The 13860-nt window shown below is 48.9% G+C and overlaps 1 protein-coding gene across 1 annotated transcript in view; it reads right to left on the reverse strand.

Annotated features, from left to right (window-relative positions):
• Positions 1–13860, reverse strand: part of LOC120830336 (zinc finger SWIM domain-containing protein 6) — a 41144-nt gene that overhangs the window by 3784 nt on the left and 23500 nt on the right. The window contains exons 3-13 of the mRNA XM_040194901.2: positions 12839–12987; positions 11223–11373; positions 9574–9753; positions 8867–9037; positions 8576–8722; positions 7894–8040; positions 6788–7048; positions 5663–5798; positions 1189–1346; positions 896–1059; positions 78–159 (exon numbers count right to left, since the gene is read on the reverse strand). Coding sequence (XP_040050835.1) covers positions 78–159; positions 896–1059; positions 1189–1346; positions 5663–5798; positions 6788–7048; positions 7894–8040; positions 8576–8722; positions 8867–9037; positions 9574–9753; positions 11223–11373; positions 12839–12987 — 1746 coding nt within the window. The remainder of the gene's footprint in view (positions 1–77; positions 160–895; positions 1060–1188; positions 1347–5662; positions 5799–6787; positions 7049–7893; positions 8041–8575; positions 8723–8866; positions 9038–9573; positions 9754–11222; positions 11374–12838; positions 12988–13860) is intronic.

The following is a 13860-nucleotide window of genomic DNA, read 5'->3' on the forward strand; positions in this document are numbered from 1 at the left end:
AGGCGAGCGGACAGGTTAGACGGAGCACCTCCGCGGGGCGGCGGACGGAGACGTTCAGGAGGCCCGGGCACACTTACCCACTTCGGTGGCACACGTGACTAACCAGCGCACCATCTCTCTCCTCCTCCAGTTTAAGGTGGACAGGGTTATTCTCATCACCTGAGGGAGAGGGAGAAGAAAGGAGGCCCGACAGGTGAGTTGGAGAGGAGATGGGTGCGACGGCGCGGATTGTATTCCACTTCCCACAATCATTAAACAGGGAGTCACTTTTGTCATCAAAGACACTCGAACCTTCTGCCTGTTTCCCGTCACATTTGTATCTCTTCACTGGCCGAGGGAGACCGCCGCTGTGGCGATGACAGACCCCCGAGCTGACCTTCGAAGTGAATGCTTATATTATACGCATGTGCCGCGGCAAGTTACGCATTCGGAGACCGGCTTGGTTTCCTACAGCCTTTTAAAGGCCTGTGTGTAATGTCCAAACCACAAAAATCCACCTTTACAAAGCGCAGGATCAGAATAAAGGATGGGGGGCACATAAAATGACTGGACCTCCAACATTCCCCCGTTAAACAGGAACAAACGCACCCTGTGGTGCAGATGCAGTTGCCAACATTCCAAGACGATAATGCCGACCACGACCTTTGTAAATCTCGTGAACACCAGAATAAAGTCCTTCCGGTCCTTTCATAGCTGTTCATAAGAGTAGCACACACAGAAAATCACACACAAATACTTTACTGGGTTCTGGTCATCATTTGTCTGAAGAGACAAACGATCATTTAGCCTTAATTTACACACTACGCATAAAACATTCACAACCTGACAGCCTCCTAACAAGTCACCATTAAATATACAGCTGCAGCCGTCAAATAACGCGGGCGCGTTGGCGTACCTGCAGTCCCAGCTCCAGTGAGACTTTGAGAAGCGTGATGTCAGGCAGGCTGTCCATCAGGGTGGCGATCTTGAACGCATCTTGTGCCAGTTTGAAGATGTGAGACGAGGAGTGAATGTTTTTCTGGATGGATTCCAGGACCGTCTCCAGCTTGCGGCTGTCCCCTAGAAGGGATTTCGAACAGAAGGTTAAACGAGTCGGGCGACTGCCGACCCCGTCGGAGGGCCCTCGCTGAAGGCGGCTTCGGGTTAGCGGCCTGGCCGTTTCGTGCAATAAGCGGATTGTCTGCGCACCTTTGGCAGCAGTGAGCATGGTGGAGGCCAGCTCGCACTGCTGGGACTCGATGTGGCTCAGGGTGAACCAGCGCGGGTAGCGGTTGGGCACCACCGACACGATGTGGTGGGGTCGCGACAGGTCACCGGACGAGGCCGTCGACTCCAATACCGGCAACCTGGCGGAGAGAGACAGACGCGGGAGGGGGGGGGGGGTGATTAGACGGGCCTGTTTCTTTTTAAACGAGCCTTTGACAGAGCATGAAACAGAATGACGTTGGCGTGAGAAAGACAGAGTGGCGGAGGGAGAGAGTGAGCGATAATCAAAGAGACGCCAGAGGTCCGCGAATCATCACAATCCGGTGAAATCAGAAGTAGTGCACAGACGGAGGAAGTCTTCATTATGATGGTCTGAAAGTGACTTCAAAATGAAAATGGCTTTAGTGATCACAGGGGGAGGGGTTCAGTTTGCCTATTCCTGCAATTTACTTCCAGCCTAGTATCTAATCACCAAGAAACCACGGTATAATTAGTATTTTCTTCACTCTAATTGGTCCTAATGAAGTCAGAGCCGTGGAACACCTGCTAGTGGATGAAGGGGCTCCACTAGTTTCTCTCATTATAGTAACAGTGACTGGGCCCCGAGTCTTCACCAGCACTGTGGCCGGCTCATCTCCTATTCTGCTTCACTTGCCTTCCCTCCGCTCCCACCTCGCTTTCAAAAGGTCTGCTCTCCTTCAGAAGACGGCACAACCTGGCCTTCTCTCAGCCAATCGCAGAGCTAATTGAGTCCACGGGGAAATTAAGGAATTCACCTTCCAGCCCCGTAAGGCTGGACACACATCAAACAAATACCGACACACAGGAATGAAGAGTGCCAGCGCACACACACACACACACACACACACACACACACACACACACACACACACACACACACACACACACACACACACACACACACACACACACACACACACACCTGCCCTTTTTGAAAACACATCAAAGCAGCCGGGTAAAAGCAATGTGATGCTAAATGCCAGTTTCAATTTCGGGAACATAGTGCATGTGATATTGTTGCCACCCGAGTGCAGGCATGCGCAAAACAAACAAAAAAAAACGCCTCTTTTTCACTCCCTCTTGCCCGAGAGGGCACGAGCGGGGGGCTCGTCGCTTGAAAAAGAGCGAGGGAGGGTGTGCGACGACAAGAGACCCGGTGGAGATGCGCGCGAGCGGGAGCGCCGGGCACTCGGAGGACGGAGGTGTTTGGAAGCCGTGGCAACGGCCGGGTTCATTCCACACACATCTAACGAGCTGCTAAAAGCTTCCATCACACTGGGGCCTTCTGGAAGATTCCTGGTGTGTAGCAAAGCAAAAAAGAAGAAGAAGAAGAAGAAGAAGAAGAAGAAAAAAAAGTTCCCTGGGTAAAGAAGGAGGCCTCATCAACATTCCTGCCTTTGTTTGGTTTTCACCAGAGAGCCAGAGGCCTCCGTTGGATAGGAGCTTGAGAGGCTGAGAAATAACCTCCTCTAGATGTTGGGGAGGAAAATCCATACTGGGCCATTGTTCCATGAGAAACAAGCAGAAGACATATACATACACGATGAACAACCCGCTCCAAGCATTCAATCTAAGCACAAGTAGAGCGGGCGCGTTCCCATCCGGGAGGCTTGTAAACTACTGTGAAAATGGTGAACACTGGTTATAAACTCCATCATCTTCTCCCGGCAATAACGCTATAGAAACACATCTCAACGACAAGTCTGCTCGAAACATGGAATTAAACTCGTATGTCTTCGCAGCACTGTCATCCCTGGGTTTTATCAATGCTCTATAAAACATTAACGCAGGGCTGGAAGAGGCGATCGATCCCTTTACGAGGCATTAAGGGGGGGGGGGGTTAGCTCTGGTGTCAAACGGGTCCTGTGGTACCGCGGCACCCCGCCACATCTGAAAGCGGCAATACTCGTCGTAGCAGAAATGTTAAGAGGTGACGATGTGGCGGGAGTTTGCAGGGGTGGGGGGCGTTGAGATAAAGCAGGCGGGCCAGATTTGAACTAAACCCGAGGCCCTCGAAGGAGTTCTGGGGAGCGTCACGCCGCGTGGTGACCTCTCTGCTTCGCGATCCCCCCCCCCCTCCGACTGTAAACATGCTTCATTTCTACAATCCATCAAGCCCACTTCTATCAGCCAAGTGTCACATCCGCTGGAACACCTCCACCCTCCACACGGAGCCAGAGTTCAAAACTGCAGACCGCAGACAGCGGGGACGAAGTCCAGCGCGTTCCCAGGACCAAACTTCTTACCCCCTCCCTCAAAGGACGTCTGCTCCTGGTGAATCCTGTTACCTCCACACAGCGATTCCGAAAGTCCTCATCCCAGTTCTCTGTAATGTATTTTTACCTGAGCATCCTGATATTGCTCTGACATAACCAGTTATTATTAACGGCAGTAGTACAAGTAGTAATACAACTATCATCCTCATTACAATTATTATCGCCTGTGTGTGTGTGTTTTGTGCTGAGTACACTCAAGTTCAGTACTTCATTCTGAGGTACTCCAGTTGTTTGAGTACTTCTACTTTTTGCTCTTGCCTGCATTAGAAACAAACTATTTCAGAGGGAAACTATCGTAGATATTGATGCTTTTCAGAATTAGGTTCTAAGTACTGCGCTGAACTTTTCTCTAAAAAAAAAAGAAGCATCTTGATGAAAAGTGAAAAATTTTAAGACGTATTCTGTTGTAATTGCAGCCGTTTTCAGACTCGATAGGGCTTCACCGGTTGGCCTAACGTAAAGAGAAAGCCCTTTGAGCTTCCCGTGAGCGTCACTAGCTTGTCTGTACAGTAGTTTAGATCCATAATACAGTGACAATACACAGCGCAGTACCTTATGGATTAGAGCGGATCAAAGGTTGTGGGATACACAGAGGATCTAGATTCATTAGCATTGGAAGACTCGTGTCTCATGTGGAAATCTCATTTCCTGAAAACAGGCTTCTGAAGAGTTGCAATAAGGAGAATCTCTAGAGAGGCAGCGAGTTTCTTCTTCTTCTTCTTCTTCTTCCACTGTGACTACAGTCAGATTCTGGGCAGCTCGTGAGCCAGTCGGCAGCTCCTCTGCAGTTTGTGTTGGCCGCTCACACCAAGACCATCTCACAGCATATGCTGCTCTCACACACACACACACACACTTTAATTAACCACACACACACACACACACACACTTTATAATACTGGATAAGCATCTGTGTATGGAGGCAGCCGGGCTTCCTCGCATTAAAAAAGTTTTTTAAAAATCTGGTTTGACAGCAGCCGCGAAGGAGAAGACAAACAGAGAAAGGAAGAAGAAAAGTGTGTGTGTGTGTAAGCGAGAGAGACTTTCTCCCCCTCCTTGTATCCATGATAGTGTTATAATGGGTCCATTAAAATAGCCCTGGTTCCTTTACCTCCTCCTCTATATTTAACCGTCCGCCGTCCCGTGGGAGCGAGGAGGTATACGCTATCATATTACACTACGCTACATTACACACATTCATTACGTGCTGAGTAGTCACCCCTGGCTCCCAGCAGCACCCATAAGTGGCCGTATTATTCTAAATCGCCGGTTTCACGCCGCAAAAGTGAGGATGGAGGAGGCGAGGGGAGGAAACAGGGTAAAGAGAAGTAGCGAGGATGGGAGCGGAGAGGCTGACCTCGGGGGAAACTGGTTTGGGATTCGGGTTTAAAGGTGTGAATGATGCGTTCGTTGGGGGGGGCGTGCCAGAGAAAATCACCGCACTTGTCATTCATTCGCTAATCATTTGCCAGTTCCTCCGCGATGGACTCTGAGAAGCTTTGCACAAACACAACAAACATCTTTCCCACACTGCCCTCTCCCTGTTGGCCTCGTGCGTGTGTGCTTCCTTCTCATTACAGCCACACTAATTACACTCTCATTAATGTAATTAATATTCACTGATCCAGCTCCCGCTAGTCACAACATCAAAACACAGAGGCGCAGACTGATTAACACACATACACATGTACACATTGTCCACAGATGAATACACGCAGGGCCTTAATATAGAGAGATCACATGGAAAACGCACAGTCAGACCCACAAATTGGGAAGACCCTCCGACTAAACACACATAAACAAACAAAAAGATCTGGACTTTTGCCATCCTCCAATAATAACCGGGAATCAGCTGAGATGACGACTTTAAAGTTCAGCGACTTCAGCGATTTCTCTTATTCATTTTAGTAAAAATATACATTATAATATTACGATTCAGAGTTGTGATCCTCAAGTTTCAGTTGGTTAAAAGTCAGATGATCATTTTTATAGTAGTTCTTTTTTAAAGCTCCATTAGCCCAAATTTGGGCAGATTTGCTTAATCTGAAGATCAGTGCTTTCAAGCAAAAATCTATAAAATGGGACTCACTTTCGTCATAATCACACACACACACACACACACACACACACACACACACACATACACACTTCGGACCTACCGCATGGCTCTCAGTGCAATTTTGTACGCCAGTTCAGCGTCGTGAGGTAGGAGAGAGGTGAAGAGATAGCGGGCGAAGGTGTGCATGGGAACACTCTCTCTGTGGACGATCTCTCCAAGGCCAGAGTACGGACCAGCTGCTCCGAGGCAACACACACACACACACACACACACACACACACACACACACACACACAGTGGAAAAAAAGAAGGTGGGGGGGATTAATGAAGGAACCACACGCTGGAAGAAATTGACTCTCTTTAGGTCAGTTAACGTCATGGTAGGGTACTGAGGTGGAGGGGGTGTGTACAGTATAACAGACGACCACAACAGAAGCTTTATTTCATTTTCATTTTGTGGTTTATTTTGTGTATCGAGTTGTGATTCTTCCCCGGCACACTGAGGCGTCGCTTTAGACAAAAATGTGACGTCAAACAAAACATGTGGTCCTGTGTGTGTAGACTGCGTCTCCCCCGCCCACCCCCGCCTCCCTCCCCATTGCTTCCTGCACTTCCCCATGTCTCTGGTGGGTTATTTTAAACCCCACCAGGCTCCCGAGCCACAGACCACATCACACAGTGGCGCGGCTGCAGCCCTCCAGGGGCCCGCAGAGGCCTCAGAGCCCGGCGCTCTATTAGCGACGGAGCCAGAGGTGGGTGGTCGCGCCGGGGGGGGGACAGAGGCAGGGCTGGGGTTTTGGGTGGGGACTGGAGTTTGACTGGGCCGAAGCCCCTTTAAGCCATACCGCCTCTCTCTCTCTCTCCCTCCCTCCTCCCTTCCCCATAACCAAACCTCATTCTGCTCCAGCCCGAGTCCCGCAAACGTGCGTGCACATGCAGCCATGTGCACGCACGTGTGTGCTGACACAATGTCCCCGGTGTTACTGTGTAAAGAGCTCATTTTGGTCTGGCCCCCGGGAAGCTCAGCCTCTATTTGCACCACAAAATGAAAGGATAATAAATAGCGAGACAGAGTCCATTCTTTTAGCGAGAATGTGTAGGGTGTGGGTGGGACAGAAAAGAAAGACGGAGGCGGGTTGCCTACGTGGGTCTGTTTGTGTGCAGACTGCTCCCAGATGCGAATGGTATAAAAACAGACAGAGACATCGTGCGTTCGCCCGCTCACCCTCCAGCAGAAAGACGGCCTGTTTACGGAAGATTTTGACCAGAGAGTCGTCCAGCTCCACTTCCTGCAGCTTGGCCAATAGCTGCTCTTCGTTGCGACACACCTTCTCTTGGGCATACAGCCCGTCGGGCATCACCCGCTGCTGGCCCAAGCCAATCAGAGCCGTCTCCACCGCCAGCGCGATGTACGATTCGCCGTCCCCCAGCAGTCGCTGCACGGGCATCCGCTGCAGCTCCGCTCGGCTCACGACGCTGGAGCAGTCTGCGGAGGAGAGGGAGGGGAAGTCAGATAGCCGAAAAAAAAGGGTCGGCACCAAGTGGTAGTCGGCCCCAGTGTTACTCTCTGAGGCTTTGGATCCTAGATGGGTCCGTCCCCGTATGGAAAACCACTGTGACAGTCACAAAGCAGAGGTCTGAACCCAGAGACCATCCCCAAAAAACAAGACCAAGGCCTCAGGAGCATTCCTCCGTTCAACTCGCTACCTCAGAGGAGACGGCTATTTCTGTAAGCAGGGGAGGAGACGGGGGACATGGTGATCGCAGAGCGTAGGAGAGGAGAATTGAAAAGAAAGGTGAGAGGAAGCGCGATAGGAGGAGACAAAGAGACTGAAGGTGAATCTGCACTTAAACTATGCTTAGAATTTGCATTCTAATGCAAGTAGACAAATATGAAAGACCTGAGAAATGCGTCTCATTGTGCAGCTGGACTGGATGACTCAACTGTGATTAAGTTTAATCCTTGAATTTAGCCATTGCATATTAAAGATCAATCCCAGTGAAGAATACAAAGCAGTTGGAAAAATGTTAGTCTTATAAATATATATAAATTAATGTAATGTGTATTTCATGTACTTTGTCTTTACTGATTATTGTGTATCACAGAAAGGCCCCAGCCTCCGGGTTGTGTGTGTGTGTGTGTGTGTTTAGCACGTAACAAGTATGTGGTAATAAGGAAGCACAGACAAAACATAAAGCGGGATATTTTCAGGCACTGCGTTGTTTCAAACCCATATTCCTGCATGTGGTGACAAGAAAACAAAGCCATATTCCAGTACGTGTGGAAATGTGTTAAATGGCGTCGGTGCCGTTACAGGAAGTCATCAGCACCTGAGAGGTCTAAGCAGGTGTTGGAGCCCTCCTCTCCCCCTCGTCCTGACTCCGTCAGGGTGCTGAACAGGGTACCGATGGGATCCAGTGGGTGCCCCACCCAGCCCTCCATGTTGGTTATGGACGTATGGCCTTTATGGAGCAGCTCTGAGACAATACATGGCAGAAAAGGACAGTTAACAAACATCAAATCTTCTACTTGAAACGCATATTACTCACCAGGACAGCGGATGAAGGAAAGAGGTTATTCCATTGACGACACAACAACAATGTATCTTTGCTCCTGGCAGTTAATAATTATCTTTCAAAAGTTGATGACACGTGCAAGCTTTGCCACTGGCAGATTTGTATTTATTTATTTAATACGGGACAGTGCACATTAATAAAAGAAACATTACTGTAAAAGCCAAAAGGCTATTTTTCATCTGTAGTCCCAAGAGGCAGATGCTATGAAATAAACCTAAAAGACGGAGATATAATTAAAAAGATTATTACAATATTGACGCTTTCTTTTGCACAGAAAGAATGAGGTTTCTCTTCTATCCCGTCTGTGCTTTTATCTAATTTTTTACCTTTGCGTCATCGGGTATCGATGTGGGACAGATGAATGATTATGGGGCTTGTTTGTACAATAAAAGCCCCACAGTCCTGAATTTAAAAACAACAAAGAAACAAGCTTCACCTTTCTTGTGTCGGCGGAAGTGCTCCAGTTGCCTCTGCTGTTGCCGCCGTAACGTGTTCACCACGGCGATGGCCAATCGGAGGGCTTCTCGCGGGTACCCGTGCGAGCGCAGCGCGTCCACCCTGGCACAGGCCGTTGGGACGTGTTCTGTGGGGGGGGGGGGGGGGGGGGGAGGGAGGGGGAGGGGGGGAACGACAAAGTTCACTTCGATATTCTCCCACTGGCTTCCATACATTCTCTGCCCGACGTATATGAATAACTCACATACACCTACTCGTCGCATGGACTCACCGTGCCACAAGGGCCAGCCGCGCGTGTCAAAGAGGGAGCCCTCCTGGTTGTCGTGGTAACAGTAGTTGGCGTAGAGGTCGCTGGCAATGATGTGCTGGAGGTGTCGGTCCTGCCAGTGCAGGTCACAGGCCTCGATGGCCCGTGTGAACACAGTCCTGTGGGGGCGCATCTCTGCAGCGAAGGAGAAGCAGAAGAAGAAGAAGTGAGGAGGAGGTGTGAGAGGATTCAATTAGATCACATCACACAAAAAAAACACACACGCGTGGCCGTTAAGGCGCTTTTTTTACTCTGAAATGTCCGAGCGTTTGAACATCTATTGATTAGCATGGGGATTTGCATAATTACTATAAACAAACATGACCATCAACGACGAGATTGGCAGCCTGTACCGGCTTCCACACCGCCGCTGATCCGCTACGAAATGAGAGAGGCTGTTTTCTGCTCAACTGCCCAAATGCTTCAGCATTTAACAGGCTGCATGGAAGAAAAGAATAAAAATAAACCTCAAACTGGTGGAGCAGGTTTAGTGAAGCAAAAGAAAAAGCAATACGTGCATCCCAGGCGTGATGTTTGGGATGAACACTTGATGTTCCACTTCTGATGTTTACAAATCCTACACACGCAGCGGGGCACCTATTCCCCCCCCCGAGATACATTACTGAGTAAATATGTTGTTGACGGACGTACAAAACGTGTCAATCTCTGACCTTGGTTGCCATGGGCACCCTGAGGCAGTGAGTGGGTGAGGTTGGGCAGCTCGTTGCCGTGGTTACCGTCCTCCCAGGGACAGACGTCCACGCTGTTCCATCTGCGCAGCTGGCGCAGCCACGATGACTTCTGCTCCGCCTTGCAGTGGGGGTTCAGTACGATGCACATCCACAGGGCACCTGGACACACACACACACACACACACACACACTTCAGTCAGCTGCACCCAGTGTGCGACGGAGACGTCGACAATAAGTAATACAACGCAGGCAGGTGCGTCTTCTTCGCCTTAAAGAATCCCAAACACAGTCGTCATGAGGCGCTGGAGGCAGTTCCTCAGAGAGGTGCGGCGGTCGTAACATTGTTTCTTTTTCTTTCAGTGCACATGTTGTGTGCCTCCGCCATCTTGCACCGAAACGCAAGAGTCTGTGAAAACGGAGAACTTAACTAGTCCCGAGGCAGCACCGACAGCACACGCGTCATTTTGGAGTAAATTGGAACAAACAGAATATGAAAAGTGGCTGTGTCTCTAGGGACGCAGGCGCATTCAGGGATTTTACTCTCAAGACTGCTGGAGATACGTACACTCTACAGTGTGTGTGTGTGTGTGTGTGTGTTGGCCGTATGCAAGTGTGCAATGGCAGAGAGAAGGACGAAGACAAGGACAGAGACAGCGCTTGAAGAGAGAAAAATAATTCAAAAGAACAAAAGGCAGAGTAGGAAACGAGAGCGGAGATGATTTGGACGAGGAGACATGGGCGAGGACAAGTGAGCGAGGCCCGGCTTTGTGTCTGGTGGAGAGCAGGAGCTGCCGCTCGAAGAGGAGAAAGACAAAAGAGGGGGAAGAGGGAGAGAGCGGCGCCGAGAGGCAGCATTCACCACACATCAGGGGGAGTGATAAGGACTTGGGAAGAAGGGTTTTGAAGTGTGGACTTCAAAGAGACTGTACACACACACACACACACACACGCACACGCACACACACACACACACTTCCAAAAATACGTGGGATTGAAACAGATGAGATCACTGCGTTGTCCTCACAAAGTGCAGAACGAGACCAAAAGGAGGAAAAAGGGAACATCATCATCAACAGCCACAGCAACATCAACCAAGATGGTTGCAGGAGGGGGGGGGACAACAGAGAAGGGCGAAGAACTGCCATCGCGGTGACGAGCTGGTTTTGTTTTTTCCTGCCGCGAGGAAGTGAGGTGCTGTATAGGTGCAGCACATCCGTCAGAAGAAGGCGCGGCGAGCAGCACTCTGTCACATCAACTAGATATGTAATGTGAAGTGTTTCGAAACATTACCGAGGTCGTAGTGCTCAGAGCTTTGATGAGGCGCGATGCGCCGCATTAAACGGCTCGTAATCCACAAAGACACTCGCGCCGAGCTGCCGGAGCCGCGTTGCCAGCGAGAGGGAGCGACTGGGCTGTGTGTGCGCGTGTGTGTGTGTGTGTGTGTGAGAGAGCGAGGCGGTGTCTATGTGGGCCAAAAAGGACAAATAAGCAAACAAGGTGGAGAAAAATGTGAGAGTGTGCTCCTTTGTCTCCGCGTCTGAGCTCCATCGCCCGCCTTGCTAAATCTGTCGGTGCCTGTGCAAACCGGGGGACGCGCATACTGCTTTGTCTTTGTTTTTTTTCCTCACCTAGCTCGTCCCAGAGCTGTCTGTACTTGTCCGTCATGGTGGTGCCCTGCTGTCTCCACAGCGCCAGCCGAGGGTCGGCCATGAACTGTTCTGTGATCAGTGTTAACATCCTCGCTCCGTTGGAGTCACGCATCTTCAGCATCTCCCTCACCTGCAGGAGGAGATGGGAGGAGACAAGGAGGACCGTTACGTACACAGACACACACACACAAGCAGTTTGCACAAGCAAAGAGCTACAATCAAACCAAACAGCGAAAAAGAGCTCACACAACGTACGGAACCACATCAGACGACACACAAAATAGGTGAGGGATGCACAAGCAAACATGTCTTAGCATGTGTACCTTTTTAGATATTCATAGTTATTTATTAACAATTCCACAGTATATTTTTTATAGTACAGTACACCGTGTTTACAGTATTTGTTCTTGTGTGAGTCATCTGTCGATCTGAGTGGTGAGCTGTTGTCTCAACACGGATGAACAAAGTTGAATTCCTGCTCTTGTGCATACACAACTCAGACAACGTCATTTTGGTTTCTGATTGTCTGTTGTTACTCGTATGTTAAGGTTTGACTGTTAGAGGTACTAGCAAGCGTCATTGTACTTTGGGTCCAAAGATTTCTAGTCTTTGTAATTCTTTTGAAACACAAACCCCAAAATGATTTAGTGTTGTATTGTTGATATTTAAAAGAAATCCAATAAAAGTGGGCGTTTTCAACCAGCTTTAGTTTTTTCTTGACTTTCTAAACTCTCCTCAGCGCAACAGGGACTTGTTTATTGTAAACTACGGCGGTCAGCATCTTCCAGCAGCAGGAAAAAAGACAAACTCTGTAATCCAGTAAAACATTGTCTGAACTGCCCTGCGTGTCTTTTAGGTCTGGAGTGCCTTTCGGTTAAAAAAAGCCGTGAATAAAAAGGATTGTTTTTTTTAAAGTTATTTCGTGTCTCTACGCTAAGACGAACGGCAGCATTTATTTCACACGGCGGAAAAAAGACACGGCAGCACATATACGGTCGGTGGGTGCGTCGCATTTGATGTCTGCTTAGCGCCCGTGCCACTGTGTGCGTGCGCGGACGAGGCCGCACACGTGTGTCCTGGTCAGCGGGTGTGTGAGCTGAAAAGGGGAGTCGGAGGGCCGAGAGACATCCTAAGAGCCGGGGCGGGGTCGGATGATAATAGCCTCGGCTCGCAGTCTTTACATAGCGCAAAACATTAACGCCGGCCTCGCCGCAGTACGTCTCTCACATGAGCGTTTAATAGTAGCAAAAAGGAGCCAGCTTTTCCCTCTTTCGCTCTCTTCATGCTACACTCCCTTTCTGCCATTAGCGCTTGCTAATAGCAGGCCGGAGCCTTTTAATGCATGTGCCGATATATGCGAGTTGTTTTGTCTGGGGCCACTTTTCGCCAGGGAATAGAACAGGGGCGCACGCAGAGAGCACTCGTTCATCAGCAGGATGCGGAGCGGAGGATCATTAGCGAGGCCTGAAGGTTGGGAGGGAGCTGAGCGGTGTGTCCTGCGGCGGTCTTCTTCTTCTTCGGAGGGGTCATTATGCAACGCATGTGTTCTATGTTATGTTCTGTATGCGGTGGAACGAATGCTGGCGGCTCCCCACCTTGCTGAAGAGCAGGTTGAGCTGCTTGCCCGAGCCGTGGTACCCTCCCTGCGACAGGAACAGCTTGACTTGCTCCTGGACTTGCTCCTCGTCGAGATGCCAGCAGTTCTCGTCGTCCACGCTGGCTCCTGCTGTGGGGTCGGGGGCCCCTACAGACACACGAACAGATGTGTTTATTACAGCACTGTATTCTTGGTATAGAAGGATGTATTCATATTATTATTATAGACTCGATTGCAGCTCCTCAAAAGTGAGGAATTCCTGATTTCACAGCTTTAAGACGACAAGCAAGTAACTTAAATACAGAACATTTTGAATTCACTATTGTTCAACTTAAACGATCGTATAGTAAAGTAGAGAATCACTTGAAAGCATTTGCTTGGTAAACTGTAATCTAACAGCCAGCATGTGCAATATCATGCAATACAATATAGTGTATACAAATCCTATTTGTGTTCTTCAGTACATGATTCTAAACTGTGGCGATGCAACTTAAGAAACCAACAGCAAAGCCTCCGGTTCAACTCACTACGACTCAAAACTAAATGGGCAGTTATAGTAATTTAACATCAACATAATTAATGCGACAGTTATTTTGCACTGCATTCAATCTTTGTGAAATCCACAGCAAAACTAAATAAGCAATCCACCAATTGTCATTGAATATGATGATGTTCAAAACCATTTGGTAAAACATAAGGAACAACTACTAATATTTAGTTTCGGAGGATGAAAACGTTAACATCAATGAAGTAAAGGAATGCAATTTGGAAAAGGAATAAAAGTAAATTTAATAAGCGTAACCGCCTGAAGACGATGAAATAGGAATAATTATTCAAGAATCTTTTATATATACGAATGATTCGTTTTAGTTTTACAGGATTAGCGATGAACAGTCTACAAATCCAAAAGTCTTGGTCACAGCAGTTGCGCTGATGAAGTTCTCTCTCGTTCTCTGGGATGATCCTTTATTTCTGTCCTCCATTCCCAGAAGTTTCTTTCTCAGCTCTCTTTCCCCGGTC

Source organism: Gasterosteus aculeatus, chromosome 13 (genome assembly GCF_964276395.1).
Source record: "Gasterosteus aculeatus chromosome 13, fGasAcu3.hap1.1, whole genome shotgun sequence".
In the NCBI taxonomy this organism is placed as follows: Eukaryota; Metazoa; Chordata; class Actinopteri; order Perciformes; family Gasterosteidae; genus Gasterosteus; species Gasterosteus aculeatus.